The following is a 22,637-nucleotide window of genomic DNA, read 5'->3' as shown; positions in this document are numbered from 1 at the left end:
TTTTTTGAAAGAACTACCCGATATACTTTTGAACGGATCATAGGTGTTGAGGTCGTGGCTGATTCTAGCGATTTCTATCTCAGAGAAGACGAAGATCTGACTCTGGAGGAGCTAACTGATATAGAGGGCTGACATGGTGACAACGACTAAGATTGAGTCTTTAGTATTTTGAATATAGATTATGACTGTTCTTAGAACTTAGTTTATTTTGATTATGTAATTAATTGTTCTAAATCCTATAACTTTTTGATCAAATATTTATAAATTATTATACTGTTTATATGCAAATAAGATTAATACATGTATATTTCTTAAATGTTTCAGTATAACATAATTATGCAATTATGATTTGCTTTTTCTCATTTTATTACCTCAATTAATTTATAAATGAAGTTATTCACAAAAAAAGTTTTAATCTCCTCCTATATATGTATTATACATGCAAATGAAAAATTTATTTTATATTATCAATTTTGACTTAAACTATTATGTATATTGAAATTAAAATTTAAGGGTGTCACATCTTCCATCACTGTGACTAGGTATTTTCTTCCCTTCTAAGCATAAGGTTCACATTTGCTTGCGAAAAGAGAGAAGTTGAATGTAGTCATACGATAGTTTTTATTTATTTTATTTTTATTTATTTATTTTAAAATATTATAACATAACGTAAAAAAAATAAAATGCTTAGAACTTAATGCTTTATGGCACCTCACTTCACTTGCACACAGATAATGTCCCCAGTGCCTTGCACTCTCGTTGTCATTCAAATCATATCAAATGTTTCTATTTTTTTTCTTTTTCTTTTAATCTAAATGGTTTAATAATAACTATTAAGCTGAGATTAGAAAAAGTAAAAAATATTAAATGAAGTTGGCAATTGAACTTATTTTATTAGTATTATTACTTTTATTTATTTATTATTATTATTGATAAAAAATCAGTTTTATTATTATCTTTCTATTTATTTATTTTTTCATTTTTTTAGTCTAAAAAATAGGGTTCTTATTTTTATTTATCTTATATTTATTTATGTTAGAGTTTATCTCAAATGAAATATTTTACTATTTATTTATTTATTTTTATTATTTAATTTTTTTAATCTCATTTATTGATTTTTTTCATAATAATAATTAGAATAATAATAAAGAATGATTACTGTCACATCTCAAAATTTTCTTACTTCTAAGTTAATTACTAATTGTATCAATATAAATAAATTAGAATTAGATCATATATATATATATATATATATATATATATATATATATATATATATATATATAGTTAGGAATTAAAACACATTTAGTCAAATTTACTAAAAAAAACAGACGAATTAAAGAAAAATCAGGTAACAAATTATAATTTAATCCAATTTTAATAAGAATAATTACCTAAAATGTTGTTTTTATAATTTTATACCATCTTAATTATGTATTGCAAAATTTATTTAGAGAGAATAAAAATAGAAAATTAAAAATAAGTTACAACATTGGCCAAAAAGACTAAAATACCCCTAGAATAGGCCTAGAATGAAGACCCAAGTTGGATAAAGAAATGATAATGAAAAATTTTAAAATTTTTATGGTAATTTATTGGGCCAAATGAGGTTGTATTTGTTCAAGAACCAGATCAAAACCTCAAATAGAAAATTCATACCAATTTTTGCAAATTCAGCACTCAAAGTGGTGTGAAAAGGGCTAGGCAAATGGACAAAAACTTTCAATTTTGTAATCCTATCTTATCCAACCCTATTGGCATGGCTTTGACAAAAAAAATAGACTAAATTTTTCAATAATTGGGCAAAGTACCAGCTGAAGTGAAGGAAGTCAATGAGAAAGAAGACTTGGTTTATTAAAATTCCTTGATGATGATATAAGGTTAATGGTTCAATCCCTAACCAAGGAGCCTGACCAAATGCCAACCAAATTCAGCCAAAAATAGTGTTATGTGAGGGAAAAAAATCTAAAATTAGAAACTAGGAACTAAAGGCAAACTAACAAGGAAAACTTAGGCCAACTAGATGACATCGTAAGGGTCCAAAATATCCATTTTGAGTATGATTATTAGGGACCACTTTTTACCATGATAAAATCTGAATTTGGAGAAGGCTCCAACAGCAAAGTTACTCCACTTTAACCCCTCTAAATAATTGTGAACTCTCTGTCCCCTAAAAACTAAGAAAAAAAAAATGTAAAAAGCATTCCCCAAATACGAGGCTTAAATTCACTTGTAAATGGAACAAATTTGAAGACTTGGCCAAAATTCCTAAATCCAGCCAAACTAAACTCTTCTACACGCCTGATCACATCCAAAACATGCCAAAAATAAACCCCACCACTCAACTATATCACTCTCCAAGCCAACAAAATAGGAAAAACTCTAAAAACACTAAATAACCCACCACCAAATTTAGCAAAAGAACTTCAACATTTGAGGACCTTTTTGGACAAACTCAAAGCTGATTTGGAAGGGCAGTAAAGAGGCTTAAACTAGACTAAGAAAAAGAAGAGGAAGAGGAGATCAACACACCTTTTAAACCTCACCCAAATAGGCAAAGACAAAATCAAGTAAGGGAGGGGAGTATAGTTCATAAATTGGGAGAATACTTTTGCTAATTAATTTTGAGTCAAGGGGAACCCTTAACCCTTTATATTGAATGAAAATTTTGTGGGTCTAATTGATATATGAAAACAAAATTTACTTGCACAAGAAAATCCAAGAAAAACGTTAAGAATAGTGAAAACAGAAAATTCTGCAGAAAAATCTTAACCAATTATAAGTGGGTATTTTGAGAGAATTTTATTGATGACTTTGCTTGTTATGTATTATTGTTATGATTTTATGCTGATTATATGTGAATCCATGCCTTGAAATTGATTGATGGTTTTGTCAAAGTTTTCCGTAATAATTATGAGTTTTCTGTTAGAATTTGTTTACTATTTCTATAAATATTCTTTTGATGTATGATCTGAGTTCTAAGTTTTTGTTTGATTTTTATATGGCATAAATACTCTAAACTTAGTAAAAAATTTCATGATTAGGCTTTGGCAGAACATAAAAAGGAATTTTTATAAATTTTTAAGAAGATTTACGGTTTTGAGATAGTTATAAATATTTTTGTGTTGATTTTTATTTTTTTAAATTTTTAAAAATCGCAAAAGTTTTCCTAAAATATTTGCTTGTATTATTATAATATTCTTGATGTTTTAGATTTATCTTGACTTCAAATAATATTTTAAATGTATTTTTAAAGATTTTGAATGAAAGGGTAAAAGGAAAATGATTTAAAAATTAAAAAATTACTAAGAAATAAACCCTGGACTCTTGGACAGTTTTTGAAACCTTTCAAGTATAAGAATCATATGAATTTGATCAAGATATGGAATTAAATTTGAAGGATTGGACCTTTAAATGAGAAAGTACTATGATTGGACCATAAATAGACCCCAAAAAGTTTAAAATAATTAATCATATGAGTAGTAGGACCAAAGGAATGTTTTTTACCATATTGAAATCTAGACAATGACTTAGAGGTAAGGGAAAAACGTACTAGACAACCTGACTTCTTTAAGTTTTGGAAAAAGACCTAATTGCAATTAACATAAAGTAAAAGGACTAAACTGCAAATAATGTAACATATGAGAAAACCTTTGTAAAATTTGTTGTTAGTACTTTATTCATGTAGATAGTTAAATTTTGAAACTTTTCCCACTAATTTTACTTTATTTGGATTTAAATTGAATTAGTTATGATTTTTCTAAGTTCTACTACATGAAAAAAAAATATTCTAGGATTAGTATATCTTGATTCAATTTCGTTTCGATATCTACTTGTATTATTATTTTATATTTATTTTTTTATGAAAATATACTTCTTATTGGAACGTTTCTCACTGGTTTCACTTGATTTGGATTTGAAACAAAATAGATATGAATTTCTGAATATTATGATGTGTGTAAATGATTCCTGAGAATGGCTCACTTTAAGTTCCTTTCTTGTTAAAATTCATGCATGATGTGATTTTAGTTATATTTTTGTACAAAACTATACTTCATAAGGAAAGAATACTCACTAAGTTTACTTAAATTGGAGTTAAAACAAAATACTTATAATTTTCTAAATTTGTTGTTATATGAAACCAAGGGTTTGTGCATATTGCTGAGAAACTTGATTTCGTTTGTAAGGATATATGTGGCGTTATTTTATTCATATTTTTTCATGAAAATAGATATTATAGGAAAAATATACTCACTGGTTTTATTAATTTTGGGCTTAAAATAAAATATTTATGATTTTTATATTTAACTTATTCTAAGAAGTGAGTTAATGTGAGCAACAGAGAATAATTAGGATTACTTCTGAGATATGAAAGTGATGAATTTCTACTTGTATTTTTATGTGAAACTATATAAGAAAAGTGAAAGAATTCCACTAATTTCATAAATTTTGGTGGTGAATTGAATAACTTATGATTTTTTTAATATGCAGTTGCAGAATTATCCTAACCTGTGACATGTATTGATAAATTAAAGCACGAAATAGTGTATGTAAAAAGAATTTTACTTCGAAATAGACATAACTAAGAATAATATCACTAGTCTCATGTGTTTTGGAAGAGAATTGAATTTATTACAAATTTTACAATTTACTGGATTCTAAAAGTGGCATCATGTGAGCAATTGAAAGAAACTAAGTTAAGTATTACTTTCTATGTAAAAATTATTTATGTGCGTATTTTTTTTTTGAAAAGTAGACACTTAGAGAAAGAAAACCTAGTGATTTCATGATTTTTAGATTTGTATTGAATTAGTTATGAATTATACAAATTAATGCATGAAATTTAAAAAAAAAATCTGAAAATAGCAATATCCATAAAATGAATGATTATCTATTTTTAAGGGATGAATGATTATAATAGGTGTGTATCCAATGGGCAGATTAATGGCTAGAATTCATTTTGTGATTATGAAACAATTCATAGGGACAGTGGTTGAAAACGCCAGGCGATGGGCAAATAATGTTGGTTTTACCATAGGGGATAGTAAGGTACCCAAGTCCTAGCAAGAGACCAAACCTATCTAATTTGTGCCACAGACAGTGAAAAATACGTTAAACTATCCTGATAGGTACTAGAGCATACCAAGATTGGTTAGAGTATGAGTCACTATGAGGGACCATAATAGAATTTGAGCACAGATTGCTTGGTTCCTTATTTGGGATGTTGTACCTATGGTACTATCTGGATTACGAGCACAAAACTCCCAATCTTCAACCTATAAAATTAAATGGATAATTAATTACTCTATAGGAGAAAGAAATAATACAGATAAAATACTATGAGATGCTTATTTATAAGTTATGTAGTGGTTATCTTTATTCAACAATTAGTATTGCCTTATAAAATAATTTATGAATGATCTACTCATCGTTTGTTTGTTTGTGTCTATTAACTATGTTATGGATGCAGAATGAGTGCTGAGAGTATCCCTAGTCATGAGCAGAACATGACTTTTAGTATGGGATCAGGAACGTGGAGATATAATAATGTTAATCAAACTATTATCTTTAAAAGTTATGTGATACTAACTATTACTACCATTAACAACCACCATATTGCTCTCATAATTATGCAGATTCCTGTTAGAGTTGAGATTCTCTACTCCATGTATTGTGCAACAGCTTACCTGGGCTTTTATGCTGATCATCCTTCATATGGATTAGATGATTAGAAGAGAGTGATCTGCTCAAAAAGAAACAAAAATAGTCGAAAATGAGGTATATGTAAATTATAAATGCTTAGAATCTTTTCGCTTGACCTTCATTTTTCTTTAGTTTGTAAAATACTTGAATATTCTAGGAAAGGTAGGAGGTCTGTATTATATTATTTATTGTTGAACAACAACTCTATATATATGTAGATGTGCATTATGTGTGGGATATATGCCTTCATTTATGTTTATTGAACAAGTTAAATTTATTAGAGTCTCTAAGTTGAACATAGTAACATAATAATTGGAATAAAACTGTTAATAATAACAAGGATGTCTCAATTACAATTGACTTAATCCTAATTTTATTTTATTTTTTGTGTTATTTTATCATTTGCATCTTAATCATTTATTTATGTTATTGTAACATTATTATCCTTTATTTTAATGTATAATTTCAAATATTTGATGATGAAAAAAATAATATTTTCAATTTAATATTAAATAAATAAATAATATAACATAATATTTACATTAATTTATAACATTAACATGTAGTTTCTATGTTTGTGAAGGGGTGGTTAAGACTTAACTGGAGCTTTTGTTTTGGCTTTCTCATGCAAGCTTTGTAATTACTCAATCATCAATGCTAAAATTTGGGCTTTGTATCATCCAGGATGATAATATGCCTGACAAAGTTTTGATTGAATCTGATTCGTTGGAAGCCATCAATCTTATTTCTGACAGCTATGGTAGCTCTCATTCGACCTTCAACTTCATTAGAGAAACTTGAGTTAAGTACTCATAATCAAGTTGTATCCTATAAACATGTCTTTAGAGAAGTCAATAGGGTTGTTGATGGTTTAGCTAGAAATAGGACCTCTATGCAAAAGAATTTAGTTATTTTTAATTCTTCTCCTATTTTTATTACTTCCTTGTTGCTCGCAGATTTATCTGCTTTACAACTTTAATAGTTAGCTCCTTGGGCTTTTGGCCCCTTCATTTACCAAAAAAAAAAAGTGTAGCTTCTCTATTATCAGGTGTTATAAATTGATAAGGCTTATGTGTATCTATATTACCTAGACATTACGCAATAAAATCTACTATATTTTAAATTTAATTAATCAATAAAATATTTTTAATTGATCAAAATATGGTTGTTTAGATATTGTTCCTTAATTATCAAATTATTAATTGATTTATTGAATTAAAAAAAGAATTACTTTAATGCAGCGATTTATAACGTTATTATGTATCATTTATACCTTTATGTATTTTGAATCATTAAAACCTCTATGTACCAATGTTACCTTAGGTCTCATGCATTACAAACTTATCCAATAATATCTTAATTTTTTCTAATTAAATAATTATATGTCCTGTTTAATTTAAATATAACTTAAGTATTTCTTCCTTCATTGAATACAAATAATTTTATACTAAATTTTTTAATTCATAATTTTTTTGTTTTAACTTTGATAAATTAAATAACTAAACATTTTATTACTTAATTTTACTATATAAATTTTTTTGCAACATCGATAGTAATTTACATTGCCTTTAATTGTCAACTAAATAATAAAAAATTTATGTATGATTTGCGCTATCTTAAATTCTTTTTCAATTTAAATTTTTAAATTAAAAAAATTTAAATATTTTATTTATAAATAAAAATATATTTTTTACAATTTGCAATATAGGTCTATGATTTTTCTTTGCCTTCTATACTGTTTATTGTAGAATATGTGTATAATTATATTATCTTATATCCTAAATGCTATAATTTTATAAAAATAATTTAAAATCTTAAAATAAATTTTTTTATTAAATTTAATTTAGTCAACTAATTTCATAATATTTTAGGTATAGCTACATGATTTTATATTCTCCATTGCACTTAGAGATACGTAAAAGCAAAACCGGACCATCAAGTCAAAATAATTTTTAATTTCTTTCTTAAAGATACCAATTAGTATTTTAATAAAGAATTTTAAAAAAAATAAAAATAACAATACTTTTTATTTAGGGTTAAATAAATATTTTTTAAAAATTAAAATAAATTTACACAATTAAGTTAAGGTAACTGTTATTTAAACGAATTTTGTAGAGTGCTAATACCTTCTTATACACTCCCGAATTCATTTTTAGTTTCAAATATCATTTTTAAAGTTTTTTTAATTTTTTTTAATAAACTTTGGGGATGACTCTTTTAATTTTTTTTTAGAAAATGTTTCTTTTTATTTTTAAAAATAAAATTTTTTATTTTAAAAAATTATTTTTCTTAAACTCATTTTTTTCAAACTATTATAACTCACTGTTACGACATATTTTTGAAAACATAAATAAAAAAAAAAGTATAATATAGCGAGTTGTATATCATAAGCATTTGTATTTTGTTAACCATCATTTTGTAATTCTCAAATCACATATTAGAAAGAATGGTATATCCTTTTCTTAATTAAATGTATCATTTGGTATAAGCAAAAGCATCTCTCCATCTGATTCCATGTTTATAAATTGATTTTATAACTAACTTTTAAAAAAAATAAAATTAAAATATCTTCAAAATTAACTTTTGAAAGTATATATATATATATATATATATATATATATATATATATAGATATATAGATAAATAAATAAATAAAGTGAGAGAGATAAATTGTTACCATGTGTTTTATTTATCAAACTTATAAAAAAATAAAAAATGGTATATTGTTTTTGAAAAATAAAGGAATTGCATAAAATTCCCTTGTTTTTATGCCCATTAATTTTTTTTAAGGGCACTCTATAAGAGGAATTTTTTTTAACCTTCTTTGTTTACATCTCATTAATCTTTTAAAAAATATTCTTAACAATAATTTAATTTAATAATTTTTAAATTTTTATTGAATAGTCTTCTCTTTTACGATTTCATTCTATATCTTTATTGACATTTCTTTTATACAACTATTTCAATATTTTTTTTCTTTTATCACCACCTGTTTTTAGGGCATTTTAAGCAGAATTATCCTCTAAATAAGTTCGTTATTTAATGTTTGTACTTTTCTAAAATCAAAATTTTTAAATTAGGACTCTACAATTTTAGAAATAAGTTTCTAAAATTAAGTTTTCACATTTATGGAATCATTAATTCTTTCCAAAATTAAGATTCTATGCTTTCAAAAATAAATTTTTAAAATTAAGACTTTACACAATTACACTTTAAAAAATAATTTTATAAAATAAATTTTTGAAATTAAATTTTACGCATTACAAAAATAGGACTATGCACTTTAAATACCCCTTAACAGTAATTTAATTTATTAAAAAGCTATAATTACATCGAAGGTCATTATTTTGGTGATTAAAAATATGTGGTAGTTAAAACTTGACAAAAAAAACAAAACCATATTTTTTAAAAAACAAAGTTCAATAAAAAATATTACAGCGATTTTTATTTCAATACGGAAAATACGGTTTTGGTCATTATAACCCACCAATAATAATATAAGCATTTTCTGGCGCTACTATGAATAATTAAACAAACAAAATGCTATAAACAGTTTTGTTAAACACGTGAAACTAGTGGCTACTTTTAATCGCTAGAATAGGTTATTTTAACAGCTAAAAGTATCCATTTTTTTTAATGACACTTCTAGAAATTAATTTTTGGAGTGTAAAATCTTGATTTCAAATACTTATTTCTAAAAAAAGTAGAATTCTATAAATAAATAAATAAAACACTTATTTAAGGCCTTTTTATTATCGTAAAAAGGTATTGTAAAAAATTACAAATTTTTTTAATTAGAGTGTGAAAAAAGGTATATTTTTTCTATTTATACTTTATTCATATTTTTTAATTTTTAAAAATGTCTTTAACTTAATTTAGTTTATTATTCTTTTTTATTTTTGTTTTAGATTTCAGAATAGTCTTCTACAAAATTTTCCTCTGTCTTTATCTATATATATATATTTTAAATTATTTTAAGTTTCATTATTCTTCTATAGCACTTTCTTTGAGCGTATTTCAAATATCATTATTTTTTAAAATAAGTTTTCTTTTTCAACTTTAAAAAGAAGTTTTTTAGTACAAAATAAAATTATTTTTTCTGATAAAAAATAAATAAAATTATAAAATTATAATTTTACCCTTCAAAAAATAAGAACAATATAGAGGCCGAATATATATTTTTGGTCCTATGTATAAGAGGAGCAGTAATAGTATGTTCTACCCTTTTGGATTGCTTTTCCGAGCCTGATATATAGGCACTATACATATTTTTGGTCGATTTTGGGCTCAAGTAAGTGTGGGCTTAGTCTATATTTCTGTGCAATCAGTCCAAATTATGCAGATCGATGGCCCAAGTTTGCAATAAGGATTGCATTTCAATTTTTTGTGGAGCAAAAGATCTTTGGGAGATTCCTTCTCACAATAAGGTCACTAATGCCTACTAATCAAACTATGAACAGCCTCAGACAAGATAAAAAAAAATAAAAAACTCTGAACAGGCCTATAAAAAAGTTTGTAAGAATGTACAAAACAATGACGACGGAGAGAATGGAAAAGATGGCAACAAATAAAAGTTAATATCATAAATGGCAATGGATTAAGTAGATAATTAGTAGAAAATAATGATAGCATAAATTAATTAAATAATTATAGTGGTTGTATCTATTTTTTTTATAAAATTTTTCATCGGTTGAAATCTGAGTCTAACTTGGATCATACATCTAGATGTAATAGATAAGTCTAAAATTAATTTTTTTTTACATATTAAGCTGTTTGTTATTCAGACTAATTTATGTTAGTTTTTATTTTTATTTTTTTTATGAAAGCGTGAGGAAAAACCACATATCTCAAATTTATACATATAAAATCTACAATTAATGTTTTATTTTTTGGAGAAGGTCCCATAGCCACCTTCCATTGAATTGAGTCTGTCATTGATCCCACTCTGTAAGAGCTAATGCCTAAATGCACAAAAGACATTTAATGAATAAACCTATACAATATAATACTTACACCAAACAACAAATAAGACAACAATGAATCATAATAACTCTAATCCTTAGGTATATTATCCTTGACATTCCTCCCTATTTCACGGTGTTTACTTATAGTTGTGCTCAAATTGTTCCTCTTATGACCCTTCACTGCTTCTCTTAATTGCTTCCATTTGTTTTATATATTTGCTTCACCGTACAAAGTCGATTGGTAGTACTTGTATTTTTATGATGTGGAGAAGCATCTATTTTAGGAGAAATTTTTAGGTAATCAAAGAATATACGTGACTACCTTTTTCAAAAAGGTAAAATTTATAATAAACTGATAGAGTTTAATATTTTGTCTTACATATAGAATAATTTTAATTATTAATTTTATATAAATAGATAATATAATTAGTAGTATAATAAAAAAAGATGTTAATACCTTCTTATTTTTATAATATTAAAAAAATCATAATGGTTAATCTAAAAATGATATATAACACCTTCTCAACAATTACTTTCTAAAAAATGAATTTTTAGATGCACACACTTCTAGAAAAAGTGTGTGGCAAGCCATGTTTTATTTTATAAATATTTTATTGGGCAACATTGCAAATTTGGGGCAGCTCATGTGATTCAGATGTTAAATATTAATGGAAGGTCACCTTCTGTACTAGACCCACACACCATGACACCATAGCATAGTCTTACCAGGCTAATCACTAATGATACAGTAATGGGAATGAAAATATGGATTTCTCAATAAATAAAAAATGGTTACAAATGAATTAGATGTAAGTTGGCAACTTGTGCTTAAAAATAATTGGGCGTGGATCACATGTTGAATTGATTTAGCCCTTTGGGATGGACTTGGACTCATGTGATATTATTTATATTAAAATAATAATATACTTCATAACATCATTTTTATAACATCTTTGTCAAATCACTCAAATTATTTTCTTACTTTTAATGATAAAAATTATTGTGAGATCGTGAAATAGAAATGTGTTGCTCTTCACACAATCGATTGTGATTTGTCACCCAACCTATTATTTAAATCTTTCTTGGACCAAAGACCCTTTTTTGGCTATGCATCCCATAATAAATATTTGGAATTAAAGGATAAAAAAAATTGTACGTTTATTAAGTACAGATTTTTTTAATTGCCGTTAGGTATCATTTATACATGTAATTAATTTACCACTTTTTAAAATTATTTTATTATTAACATTATTAATTTTTCTCCTTTAATTCTAAAAATTTAGTTAAATTAAACAAATATTTACACTGAGCAATTCCTGCAAAGACAAATTATTGGTGTTGATGGATAACATAATTGTTAGTTCAATTTCTTCTTTGATCCCAGTTCTGTTGTCTCTTTCTCAAAATCCATTGAAGACTGGTAAGAAGAACTGATGCACGAGACAATCAAAATCTAAAAGACAAACGCTTAATCTTTGGGCCGAATAGAAGAACGGTGTTCGGCGAATAATATCCAAAATCTATCGGTTGTTGCGTTTTGCATCACTTTCCGCTTATTCTAAGATTCAATTTTTGAAAATGATAATATTTTTCAAAATAATATAAAAAATAGTGTGATCAGCCAAAAAAATGATAAAATGTTGTGGCGTCTCTTAGGAAAAAAGTGTTCTGAGAAATCAAATAATAATACTAGATTGTTAAGCGGAAGAACAAGTCAAAAACATTCGTTTGAATATTGAATAGTTTGTAAATTTTAATTAATCCTTTTAATAATTAAATACTCCATTATATTGATTTTAATTTAACATTTTTATTACCGTTTTAAAAAGTCATTATTAATCCTCACCACCAATTTTCCTAATTAGTAAGAGATTTATTATGAAGCGGATAGGGATTGTAAGTATCTTAATTACATGATTTGTCGAATAAAAAAAAATCATAAATGTTTTACAACTTGTAATAATAATACAACTCAGATATTTACTTAGAGAAACTGTAACATGCTTGTGAAGCAACAATTAATGCACATTTGAAGAAGACTTTGACCATTAATTTTTACTGTAGAGTGCTTAAAAATGATTCAAATTTATCTAATAATGGAACGGTAAAAATCTTTCTTAAGTATGCATTAATTATTGATATCAACATCATACAATAGTTTCTCTTTTTCTCTACTTTGACTATTTTTGTAAAAATCATTAAATAAGATAAAATTTTAGTGTTATCCTTTAATTTTTTAATATTTAAATTAAAATTAGATTTTTATTGTAACAATTCATGACAACAATAAACATGAATGTTTTATTAAGATAAACATTAATTTTAATTAAGAAAAACTAAATAAACCTAAAAGATTGTATCTAATTTTTGTCTTTAAAGATAAGGGTGCATAAATTGTCAATCCTACGTGTCTCTATCTCATGTAAATCTGAATTGGTTGAAGACATAAAGATTAGGAAGCCAATGACGATTGACAACGTTAACCAGTAAAAGGCTGTAATAGTTTTCTTACAAAGTAAAATATCTATCTCATGTGCATCAAATCTGCATCTCAATCACCAAAAAATAAATCTCTTATGCCATGTGCATCAATCTAACTTGAATGCCAACTCATGCGGTGATTCAATATTCATTATAACATGTCATATCCACTGACCCTTGTGTATGTGTGTCTTGAGTGAAGAAAGAGTTTGACAAAGCATAGCATAGCAGAAAGCATGAGTTTCAGGGAAGAGAATGAAGAAGGAAGGGATCTCAAGAAGCCATTTCTCCACACAGGAAGTTGGTATCGTATGAGTGGAAGACAATCTAGTTTGTTTGGTTCTACTCAAGCCATTCGTGACTCCTCCATATCTGTCTTTGCTTGTGTTCTAATAGTTGCTTTGGGTCCTATTCAGTTTGGTTTCACTGTAAGAATCACTTTTTCTAACATATTTGATGATAAAAGCAAATGGGATTTTCATACAAATGAAGCTTCATCATAATTTTGATAATTTGTTACAGGCTGGTTATACATCACCTACCCAACATGCTATTATCACTGATCTTGGACTCTCAGTCTCTGAGGTATGAATCATGAATGAGTCTGTTGATCTGGTTCCATATTTTTGTGTTTCACAACTTCATTGTTTATTGGGCAGTTTTCTTTATTTGGCTCTTTGTCCAATGTGGGTGCTATGGTTGGAGCAATTGCTAGTGGTCAGATTGCTGAGTATATAGGGCGCAAAGGGGTAAATTCCCCCCCCCCCCCCTCTTTTCTGGGTATATTATGCGTGTTTTTCTTTTAATTTCAATCTTTGAGAGATAAGGCTAACTCAATGGTCAATGGGCCCTTTCATTTTCTTGTTCAAAATTGAAGTCTTTGATGGTTGCATCCATTCCAAACATTATTGGTTGGTTGGCTATCTCATTTGCAAAAGTAAGTTTGGATCATTTCATTTTCCCACATCTGTTTAGTCCATCCAAAGGTAAATAAATTTCGGTCATGATCCTGAGCTTGTCTTGTTGACATGTTCATCTCTCAGGATACCTCTTTTCTCTATATGGGAAGATTGTTGGAAGGGTTTGGAGTGGGAATAATATCTTATACGGTAATTTTAAAGTTGTTTTTGCTTTTGGTATTGCGGGATTAAGTTATGTGCTGCACAATTATTGAGTGTTCAAACCTAAATTTACAGGTGCCAGTGTACATAGCTGAGATATCACCTCAAAACTTGAGGGGGGGTCTGGTTTCGGTTAACCAGGTTGGTTGATACCGCCAAGAGTTAGAATTACATTGATGAGATATTAACAGTTTTACTACTTCCTAAATTAGTGAATTTTATTCTTTCTTTTCTGCATAGCTCTCTGTCACCATTGGGATTATGCTGGCTTATCTGCTGGGGCTTTTTGTTCAGTGGAGAATCCTGGCAATTTTAGGTAATACCCATATATGACTTGGCCAGTTGGTAAATTACCCTCTTCCTTCAAATGAATGGATTTCTGTTTCTTGTAATTATCAAATGTCATAAAAGTAAACTTGGAGAGATATTTAGTAAACTAAGTTCTGGTTAAATCACAATCACGTGTCTCAGATTTAGTCTAAGCTTGGAGTGTTGACTAGGGTTAAAGCCCACGCACTGCTTTCAGATCAACCGAAGAATTACATTTATTGACTTTTACTTAAGGGAAAAGACATTCCTGTATAATGCTGACTTGCATGTTATGTAAGAAATTTTTAACTGAGCAAGTCTATGCCCTTACTCTTGCAGGAATTTTACCATGTACGTTATTGATACCTGGCCTATTTTTCATTCCCGAGTCTCCTAGATGGCTGGTAAGCTTTGTGAATCTGTATTCTTGAGTGTCATTAAATATGCGAAGATGGTTTCTACAAGTGAGCTTGTTTTGCTGTACATAGGCAAAAATGGGAATGACTGAAGAATTTGAAACTTCCTTGCAAGTGCTCCGAGGCTTTGATACTGATATTTCTGTTGAAGTGAATGAAATTAAGGTAATAAGCATTCATCAGTTTTGTTCCAACAAATGACCCTCGTATTTCCTGATGTCCAATATCTTTATTACCATTTAATGAATCATGAAATTGACCTTTTATGTGCGAGTCATTTGATTCAGAGGGCTGTTGCTTCAACAAACAGAAGAACTACAGTTCGATTTGCAGAACTCAAACAAAGAAGATATTGGCTTCCCTTAATGGTTTGTATTTCTTATCTATCTAGAAGCATTAGTTTCTATCCATCTGCCTTATGGAGTTGGATTGTATAACAATGACCATTAGAGCCTAACCAGTTTTCACTAACTCATCCTGTAGATTGGAATTGGACTGCTTATTTTGCAACAGCTTTCTGGAATTAATGGTGTTCTTTTTTATTCCAGTACCATCTTCCAGAGTGCTGGTATGCTCTGCTGATTTCTTATAAATATTCTGAAGTAATGTACCAGGAGCAGTAATAGGGAACCGTGAAACATTTTGGCCAGAGTTGATATCTCACATTTGTACTACTTAAAATAGCACACTTTTAGTCCAGAATCATGTATTAGAATTATTGAAGAGATGAACTCAAATTTATAAATAACAGTTAATAAAGCCAACAATTGTATGGTAATGAATAGTCACCTTAATGATCTGAATTTTCTTGGGTTATGACAAAGAACCTAGCTGATTTCTCCTGATTATTTTTTGGGATATCTTCATGTTAGTTATTTATACTGGTCTTATGCTTACACACAGAAAAGGCATGTTTGCAGATTGGGTTCTGCTTTAGTTTTTGTTCCATTAAATATAAAATATTATGCTTTTATTCTCATAATTTTAACTCATATTAAACAGGAATTAGCTCAAGTGATGTAGCCACATTTGGAGTTGGTGCTGTTCAGGTTCAGCTGAGAGAAAACTTGTAATATCCCTTTTTTCTGTCCAATATTCTGAAATCATAATCTGACAAATATATACATGTCCCTAGGTTCTTGCTACCAGTTTAACCTTGTGGTTGGCAGACAAATCTGGTCGCCGGCTTCTCCTCATTGTGAGTGAACTTCTCTATCATGTTTCATTACATGTGACTATTTATTTGGAGGATTATAAGAGAATGGTCATGTCTTCCATTGTAGATCTCTTCAACTGGAATGGCTTGTAGTCTCTTAGTTGTTGCAGTCGCATTCTATGTAAAGGTAATAATATTTTTTGTATTTGTTGCTGTGTACTCATCAGACAATGTTTTATTAAATGCGTGTACATGTCTGCCCCGTGTGTTCAAAAATGGGTACCACAGCCTCTCTGAATAACTTGCGACCTGTTCTTTATGTTATTCTGAAATTTGCTCCCAGGCTTATGTATCAGAGGATTCTTCTTGGTATGGGATATTGAGCATCTTGTCCCTGGTTGGAGTTGTGGTATGTGAATACACACAAATTCATTACACAAAAAAGTTTTTGATGGCTTCTTTCTGTAACTATTGTCTTTTAAATTTCCACTTCTTTCAGGCCATGGTTATTGCATTCTCTTTGGGAATGGGAGCTATGCCATGGATTATAATGTCTGAGGTACCATATTTTGTAGTTTTACACTTATACATTTTAGGCTCTTTTCCAAAGTTCTGGAATATGCTGCAAGCCTGCAACCATGATATGCATGACAATCTTATAGGCAAAGCAGTAAAGAAGCATTTAGAAGTCAATAATTTGTTTATAGACATGGTTTATTACAGAACATTATGGTACCATTTCATACATGTAGTCAAACCCACATAGTGGAAAAAAGCTTGTGCATATATGGTTCGGCTTATTTTGGAGAAATAATCACTTATTTCTTTCAGCTTTCTAAGAGATCTTTTAAAAGTAAACAATTATTTTTCTAATTTAAACTGAACCAAACATGCTATTAGTAGTAGTTGTTGTTACTCATCTTTACTCCTCTGCCCCTTCCCAAAAGTCATGGTTCTAGCTGGCTAGTTGCTTTTGCCCTGACGCCCACTCAAAGGGATATTGGCCAACCTATCAAGTTATGTCCGTAGGAGTAATGAAATTAGAATCCCCGATGAGACAAATACACTTATTTTGGTACCAAAAAATAAAAAAATGAAACTAACATATTAGTCTTTGTTTGAAGTGCTATAAGTCCAAATTTACTTATACTTACACCAGAACGGGAATCTCAAGAGAAGAGTGTTACTAAATTTAAGATGCATCAATGTGGCACAAATCACAACATTTTTTTGCAGATATAACTGAATGATTGCAGTTGCCCATAACACAAAAATTATTAAAATAAAAACAGTAGTCTTTATTATTGGTTGCATTTGAAGTCACAGTTGATGTGTTCAATTATTGCAAATCACAGATTCTTCCAATAAATATCAAAAGCCTTGCGGGGAGTGTTGCAACACTTGCCAATTGGCTCTTTTCTTGGTTGGTTACATTGACAGCAAATTTGCTCTTGGACTGGAGCTCTGGAGGTTTGTGTGTATTGCTTTTAATATTTTTCTGTAATTTTTTTTGTTATTTGTAGTTAACCACAAACTACCTCTGTTCTTATCAGGAACCTTCACCATATACACAGTAGTATGTGCTTTGACCGTAGTATTTGTTACCATTTGGGTGCCTGAGACAAAGGGAAGAACTCTTGAAGAAATCCAATGGTCTTTCAGATGAAGTTTCTTCTCTAGCAGCTTTTGGTTTATTTTCATGCTGATTTCATATTTTTACATTGTAATATATCGTGTGATGCAAGGATTCATATTTTGATTCCTTCGCTTGAAAGTGGAATCCTTGGAGTTTTGGATGAATTGATTCCTTAACATGCACTTCATGTAGTGCTCCTGTATGGACCTTGTAACTGTTCCTCTAATTCAATTCATTTGTATGTTCTTTTGGTTTGTTAAAAAATGGAAGCCAAATTAGTATCATTATTTATATTGTATGTTGAAGAACTTAACTGATATGGTCAAATAAAAGCATATAAAAGTAAAGAAATCTTTACCTTATAAGTTAGTTTTGGGATTGAGTTTATCATAAGTCCACAAATTTAAGATGGCCTACTTGCACTTGTATTGTGATCATAAATGTTAGATGAGTAGCTGTTTAAGGTTATGTTGTACCGATATTTTTGCAAAAGAGCATTGTGAGACCACTTAAAATCACCTTATTTAGATATTTTAAACAAACATTTTAATCTTTTTTTTTAATTTTAAAAAATCATTAGGAACAATTATTTACGATAATTGTATTATTTAATTATAATTGTGATATTTTTGTATTATATATATATATATATATTTTAGAAATTTTTTTTTTTTGTAAAGTTATTATTGGAATAATATTTTTTTTTAGATTATCATAAAATATTTAAAATGACATTCACAGATATAATTATATTTTACTTAATATATGTTGTCATACTCATTTTAACATTTTCAAATTTTATCGTATTTACGATTTGAATGTTATCGTGCTTAATACTCGTACCTGCATCCATGTAACGTAGGTTTAAGGTATTTTTTTCTCCTTTGCTGAAACGTATTTGGATTTTTTGTTGTTGTTTGCGGCAAGTTTAAGTTGTAGGAAAGTGAATCATGTATTGGGTGGTGTTAACTTCGTGTTGAAGGGAATCAAACAACCGTATCAAAGGAAAAATTTTCTCCACTAGTCTGAAATGTGTCTCGGGGCGTTTCTCTTTTTGTATTGTTGAAATCGAGTAAATTCTCAACCACAGACTTGATATTGTAATGTGTGTCAGCACAACACGTAATTTAACAGAGGGAAATGAGTTGTAACAACTTGTAAAGTAGATGCTCCAAGGAGGCGTATCGTGAAATGAGAATATGAGGTCACAGGGGGACGTCACGTACATGTCTAGACTTGCAAAGTTGCAATGATTCTCAGGTTGTTCACACTCAATATTCCACTGGTATGCTGTAAATACTGGTAGTGCACCCGAAAGCATTTTCTGTAGCTCGGAGACAATGTATGCTTTATTTGGGATGTTCGAATTTAATTAAAAGTGTTTACAAAATAGCACTTTAGGGTGTCTCATCATGACACGCTTTCCAAAATAAGATCATCAGTTGTGATTACTTTGATGCAATTATTCTTCCGTATTAATACGCTTGGATTATTTTTTCGTAGTGACAGAAATCTAAAAGCCACACAAACGTACCCTAATTAAGATTAAGAGTGCTCACTAAGCAAATGAATTTTAGGTAATTTAGTAGATTTATATAATCTTTTCATGCTATTAAGTATAATAATGTTAGAAAGAGAGACATAAAATTTATCAACTTTAATTAAAGGATCTACAATCAATCAAGATGAAATCTTATTTGATAAAAATTATATTATCTTTTTAACATGATCATATCATATTGATAAATAATATGAGAGGATAAAAACTTCATTTATATTAAAGAGGGAATAAAAAATTAGTTAAAAAATTTCTATAGGAACCATGTTTAAAGTATTTTGTATAAAGCTAGCAGGAAATGGAATTTTATTTGACTTAATATATTTAAGGCCTATCATGTAAGCTTCATCAAACAAACTGATCATGCTCTTCGTTTCGCGATATTTATTTAGTAATAAATACGTGGTTAATATGAATTGGTGGTAGAGATCATAATCCAGACTCGGGTGGCACATAAACTGATTTCACCAAATGTGCCAGAAAAGTGTTGTGAAAGGTGCAGCAACAACTAACTAGAGAGAAGGCCAGAGAATTCTCAAGTATGTAACTAATTACAAGCACTGCACATTTTTAAGAGGGGAAAAATCGTCTGGAAGACGAGCATAACAGACTTGCATAGGGGGCAGAACAATTCTAAGTCCTACATCCTTTTCTATTCTTCTTACTAACCAACCTTCCTATTAAATTATGGAAATATTGAATTTATTTAAGATTTTTAAGATATTAAACACATTTACGTATTTCTTTTCGTTCAATACCTTCCTTCATACGAGTATTAGGAGGTTATTGTGAAAGGATATAACATTACCCACTTGCACATTATACACCATGAGAAAGGCAATGTTTTGCAGCTAAAAAATCAGGAAGGAAGTATTCACAGAAAAAAATCAGGAATTCCCCATATCATATAACTCCAGATACACAAATCTGACTAAATGGAAAGCAACAATCATCAAACACAAAAGTGCCAGTGAATTACACGATGAAATCTACAATAGCACAAAAGGATGGGACAACGGATCTGGATGCCAATGAAGGGTACCCTGAATTCAGTGTCTAACCAGTAAGTGACTGATCTGATCTATGTGAGTATTTCCACCGGATACCTATCAATGCAATCTTCCCAGGGTCCATTATGAGATGGCCTGACATTTCGCAGTGCTTGCCAAACAGCACTGTTACATTTAAAACCACTTCCAAACGCAATTTGCCAAACCCTGTTACCCTTCCTCATCCTCCCTTTGGCTTCAATGTAAGCCAACTCATACCAAATGGAGCTTGAAGAAGTGTTCCCAAATCGGTGAAGCGTCATCCTAGAAGCCTCTACATGCACAGGGAGCAGCTGCAGGTTCTTCTCCAACTCATCAATCACTGCCCTGCCCCCGGCATGTATGCAGAAATGATCGAAAGCAAGCTTAAAATCCGGTATATAAGGCTTCACATCAGCCTTAAACAACTTCTTCATGAGCAAAGTAGCGAAAAACAGAAGCTGCTCACTAATAGGGAGCACCAGGGGGCCAAGGGTGGTGATATTGGTCTTAAGAGCTCCACCAGCAATCGCCATCAAATCCTTAGACAACGAAACCCCAGTCTTCCCAGCATCATCCTGCTCCTGATAAACACACCGAAATGCCTTATCATCAGCACCACGGTGGGTCCTCACAACATGTACAAGCCTATACTTCGCCCTCCTCCTATCCGCAGGCTTGTTAGAGAGCAACAGTGCAGAACATCCAACGCGGAACAAGCAATTGGGAATAAGCATGGACTTCTTATTCCCAAAGTACCAATTTTGAGTAATGTTCTCAGTGCTAACAATAACAGCATAAGTGTTCCTATGAACCTGCAACAAGTCTTTAGCAAGATCAACAGCAATCACGCCAGCACTGCACCCCATTCCACCCAAATTGAAGCTCCTGATGTTACCCCTCAACTTGTACTTGTTAACAATCATGGCAGAGAGGGATGGGGTGGGGTTAAACAAGCTGCAATTGACGACAAGAATACCAATATCCTTAGGTTTTAGATTGGTATTAAGGAAAAGGTTATCCAAGGCGCCAAACATGACCTGTTCGGCCTCGGCTCTTGCGGCGGCCATGGAAGGGCGAGGAGGGATGAAATGCATGGCCTCGGGGACGTAGGTTTCTTCGCCGAGACCGGAGCGTTCGAGGATCTTGCGCTGGAACTCGAGGGAGGAATCTTCGAAGTCGCCGGTGAGACGAGAATGTTCCATGAAGCTGTGGAAGGGGGCTTTAAGGTGATCGGCGGGGCGGAAGCAGGAGAAATCGACGAGGTAGACGGAGCGTGGGCGCGTGACAGCGTAGAGCGTGAGACCGAAGACTAAGAAAGCGGAACATGTGAGGATTGTGAGGAGGTTGTATTGGAGGTGGAGCCACACGTGGCGGAGATGGTCAAGGTCGGTGGTTTGGGAGACTTGGATTAGCGTGATGAGGATCAAGGGAACAAGGAATAGGGTGAGTAGGTTGGAGATCAAGTAGTGGTACCCTAATTTCACGTACTTAAGATTCACGCTCTGTAGGAAATCTGGCAGCACTATTCTACTCTGCTGCTGGATCTGAACACCCACGGCGCCTCCGGTTGTGACTGTCATCTTTGGAATGCGAATGAGAAGCCAGAGAGAAGGTGGGTGGATGAGTGAGTGAATGAATGAATATAGATGCGTTTTGGTTGGGGTGGTGTGTCTTTTTTCGATAATGTGTCCAAATTGGCGAAGGTAAGAAGAAAGTGGCACAAAAGAATGAGAAGAGAAAAGGAGTAGGGAAGTTATGCTTTGCGTAGCTTCACTGTCACTCTGGACTGTTACGAAAACGGTTATTTCACTGCTTCGTACACTGGGCGGCAACTGGGACTCTAATCATCTTCGGGCTCGGTGGGTGGGCACTGAGGTGAGAACTGGGGAGCGGAACGAATATCACCTCTGCCAGCGTACGTGCTGACGCATGTAATATCTTTTTTTTTCTGGGATTTAATCTAAACCACAGGCTTCTATTTTTTTTTTTCAAATTAAAACTAATAATGCATGTTTATGACTAAATCGAGAACCAATTCACTGATCGTATTATGTCATAGTCTGACAAGGAAGCGAAAATAAGAAAAACTTGAGGAAAGAAAACAGATCCCTATAATTCAAAATCCGGACTTGAAAAAGCCTTGGTTGTGATGATGTAAGGATGGAAATTTCTGGTGAGCAGAAATTGTTGATTCAAATCAAATGGCCAAAATGGAAAATGAAATTCTTGATTCCGAAGACAAATCGATTTTTCCAATCCAAG

At 30.3% G+C, this 22,637-nt stretch overlaps 2 protein-coding genes across 2 annotated transcripts; one reads left to right on the top strand and one right to left on the bottom strand.

Annotated features, from left to right (window-relative positions):
* Positions 1-13,272: 13,272 nt before the first annotated feature.
* On the top strand, positions 13,273-18,042 carry LOC113848517 (sugar transporter ERD6-like 6). The gene is made up of 18 exons (XM_027478085.1): positions 13,273-13,576; positions 13,671-13,733; positions 13,808-13,897; positions 14,026-14,085; positions 14,192-14,257; positions 14,345-14,410; positions 14,510-14,585; positions 14,918-14,982; positions 15,067-15,159; positions 15,282-15,362; positions 15,478-15,562; positions 15,997-16,043; positions 16,130-16,192; positions 16,278-16,337; positions 16,494-16,559; positions 16,650-16,709; positions 17,506-17,620; positions 17,704-18,042. Exons 1-18 carry the CDS (start codon positions 13,385-13,387, stop codon positions 17,814-17,816), a joined length of 1,461 nt encoding a protein of 486 aa, XP_027333886.1. The 5' UTR covers positions 13,273-13,384; the 3' UTR covers positions 17,817-18,042.
* Positions 18,043-18,500: 458 nt separating this feature from the next.
* LOC113848516 (3-ketoacyl-CoA synthase 4) lies at positions 18,501-22,487 on the bottom strand. The gene has a single exon (XM_027478083.1). The coding sequence runs from the start codon at positions 21,953-21,955 to the stop codon at positions 20,426-20,428; it is 1,530 nt and encodes a 509-aa protein (XP_027333884.1). The 5' UTR covers positions 21,956-22,487; the 3' UTR covers positions 18,501-20,425.
* Between the last annotated feature and the right edge of the window lie 150 nt (positions 22,488-22,637).

The sequence above is a fragment of the Abrus precatorius genome, unplaced genomic scaffold (genome assembly GCF_003935025.1).
Source record: "Abrus precatorius isolate BTA unplaced genomic scaffold, Abrus_2018 Scaffold8, whole genome shotgun sequence".
NCBI lineage: Eukaryota > Viridiplantae > Streptophyta > Magnoliopsida > Fabales > Fabaceae > Abrus > Abrus precatorius.
The sequence above is the reverse complement of the archived record's forward strand: the minus strand, read 5'-3'. Positions and strand labels throughout refer to the sequence as shown.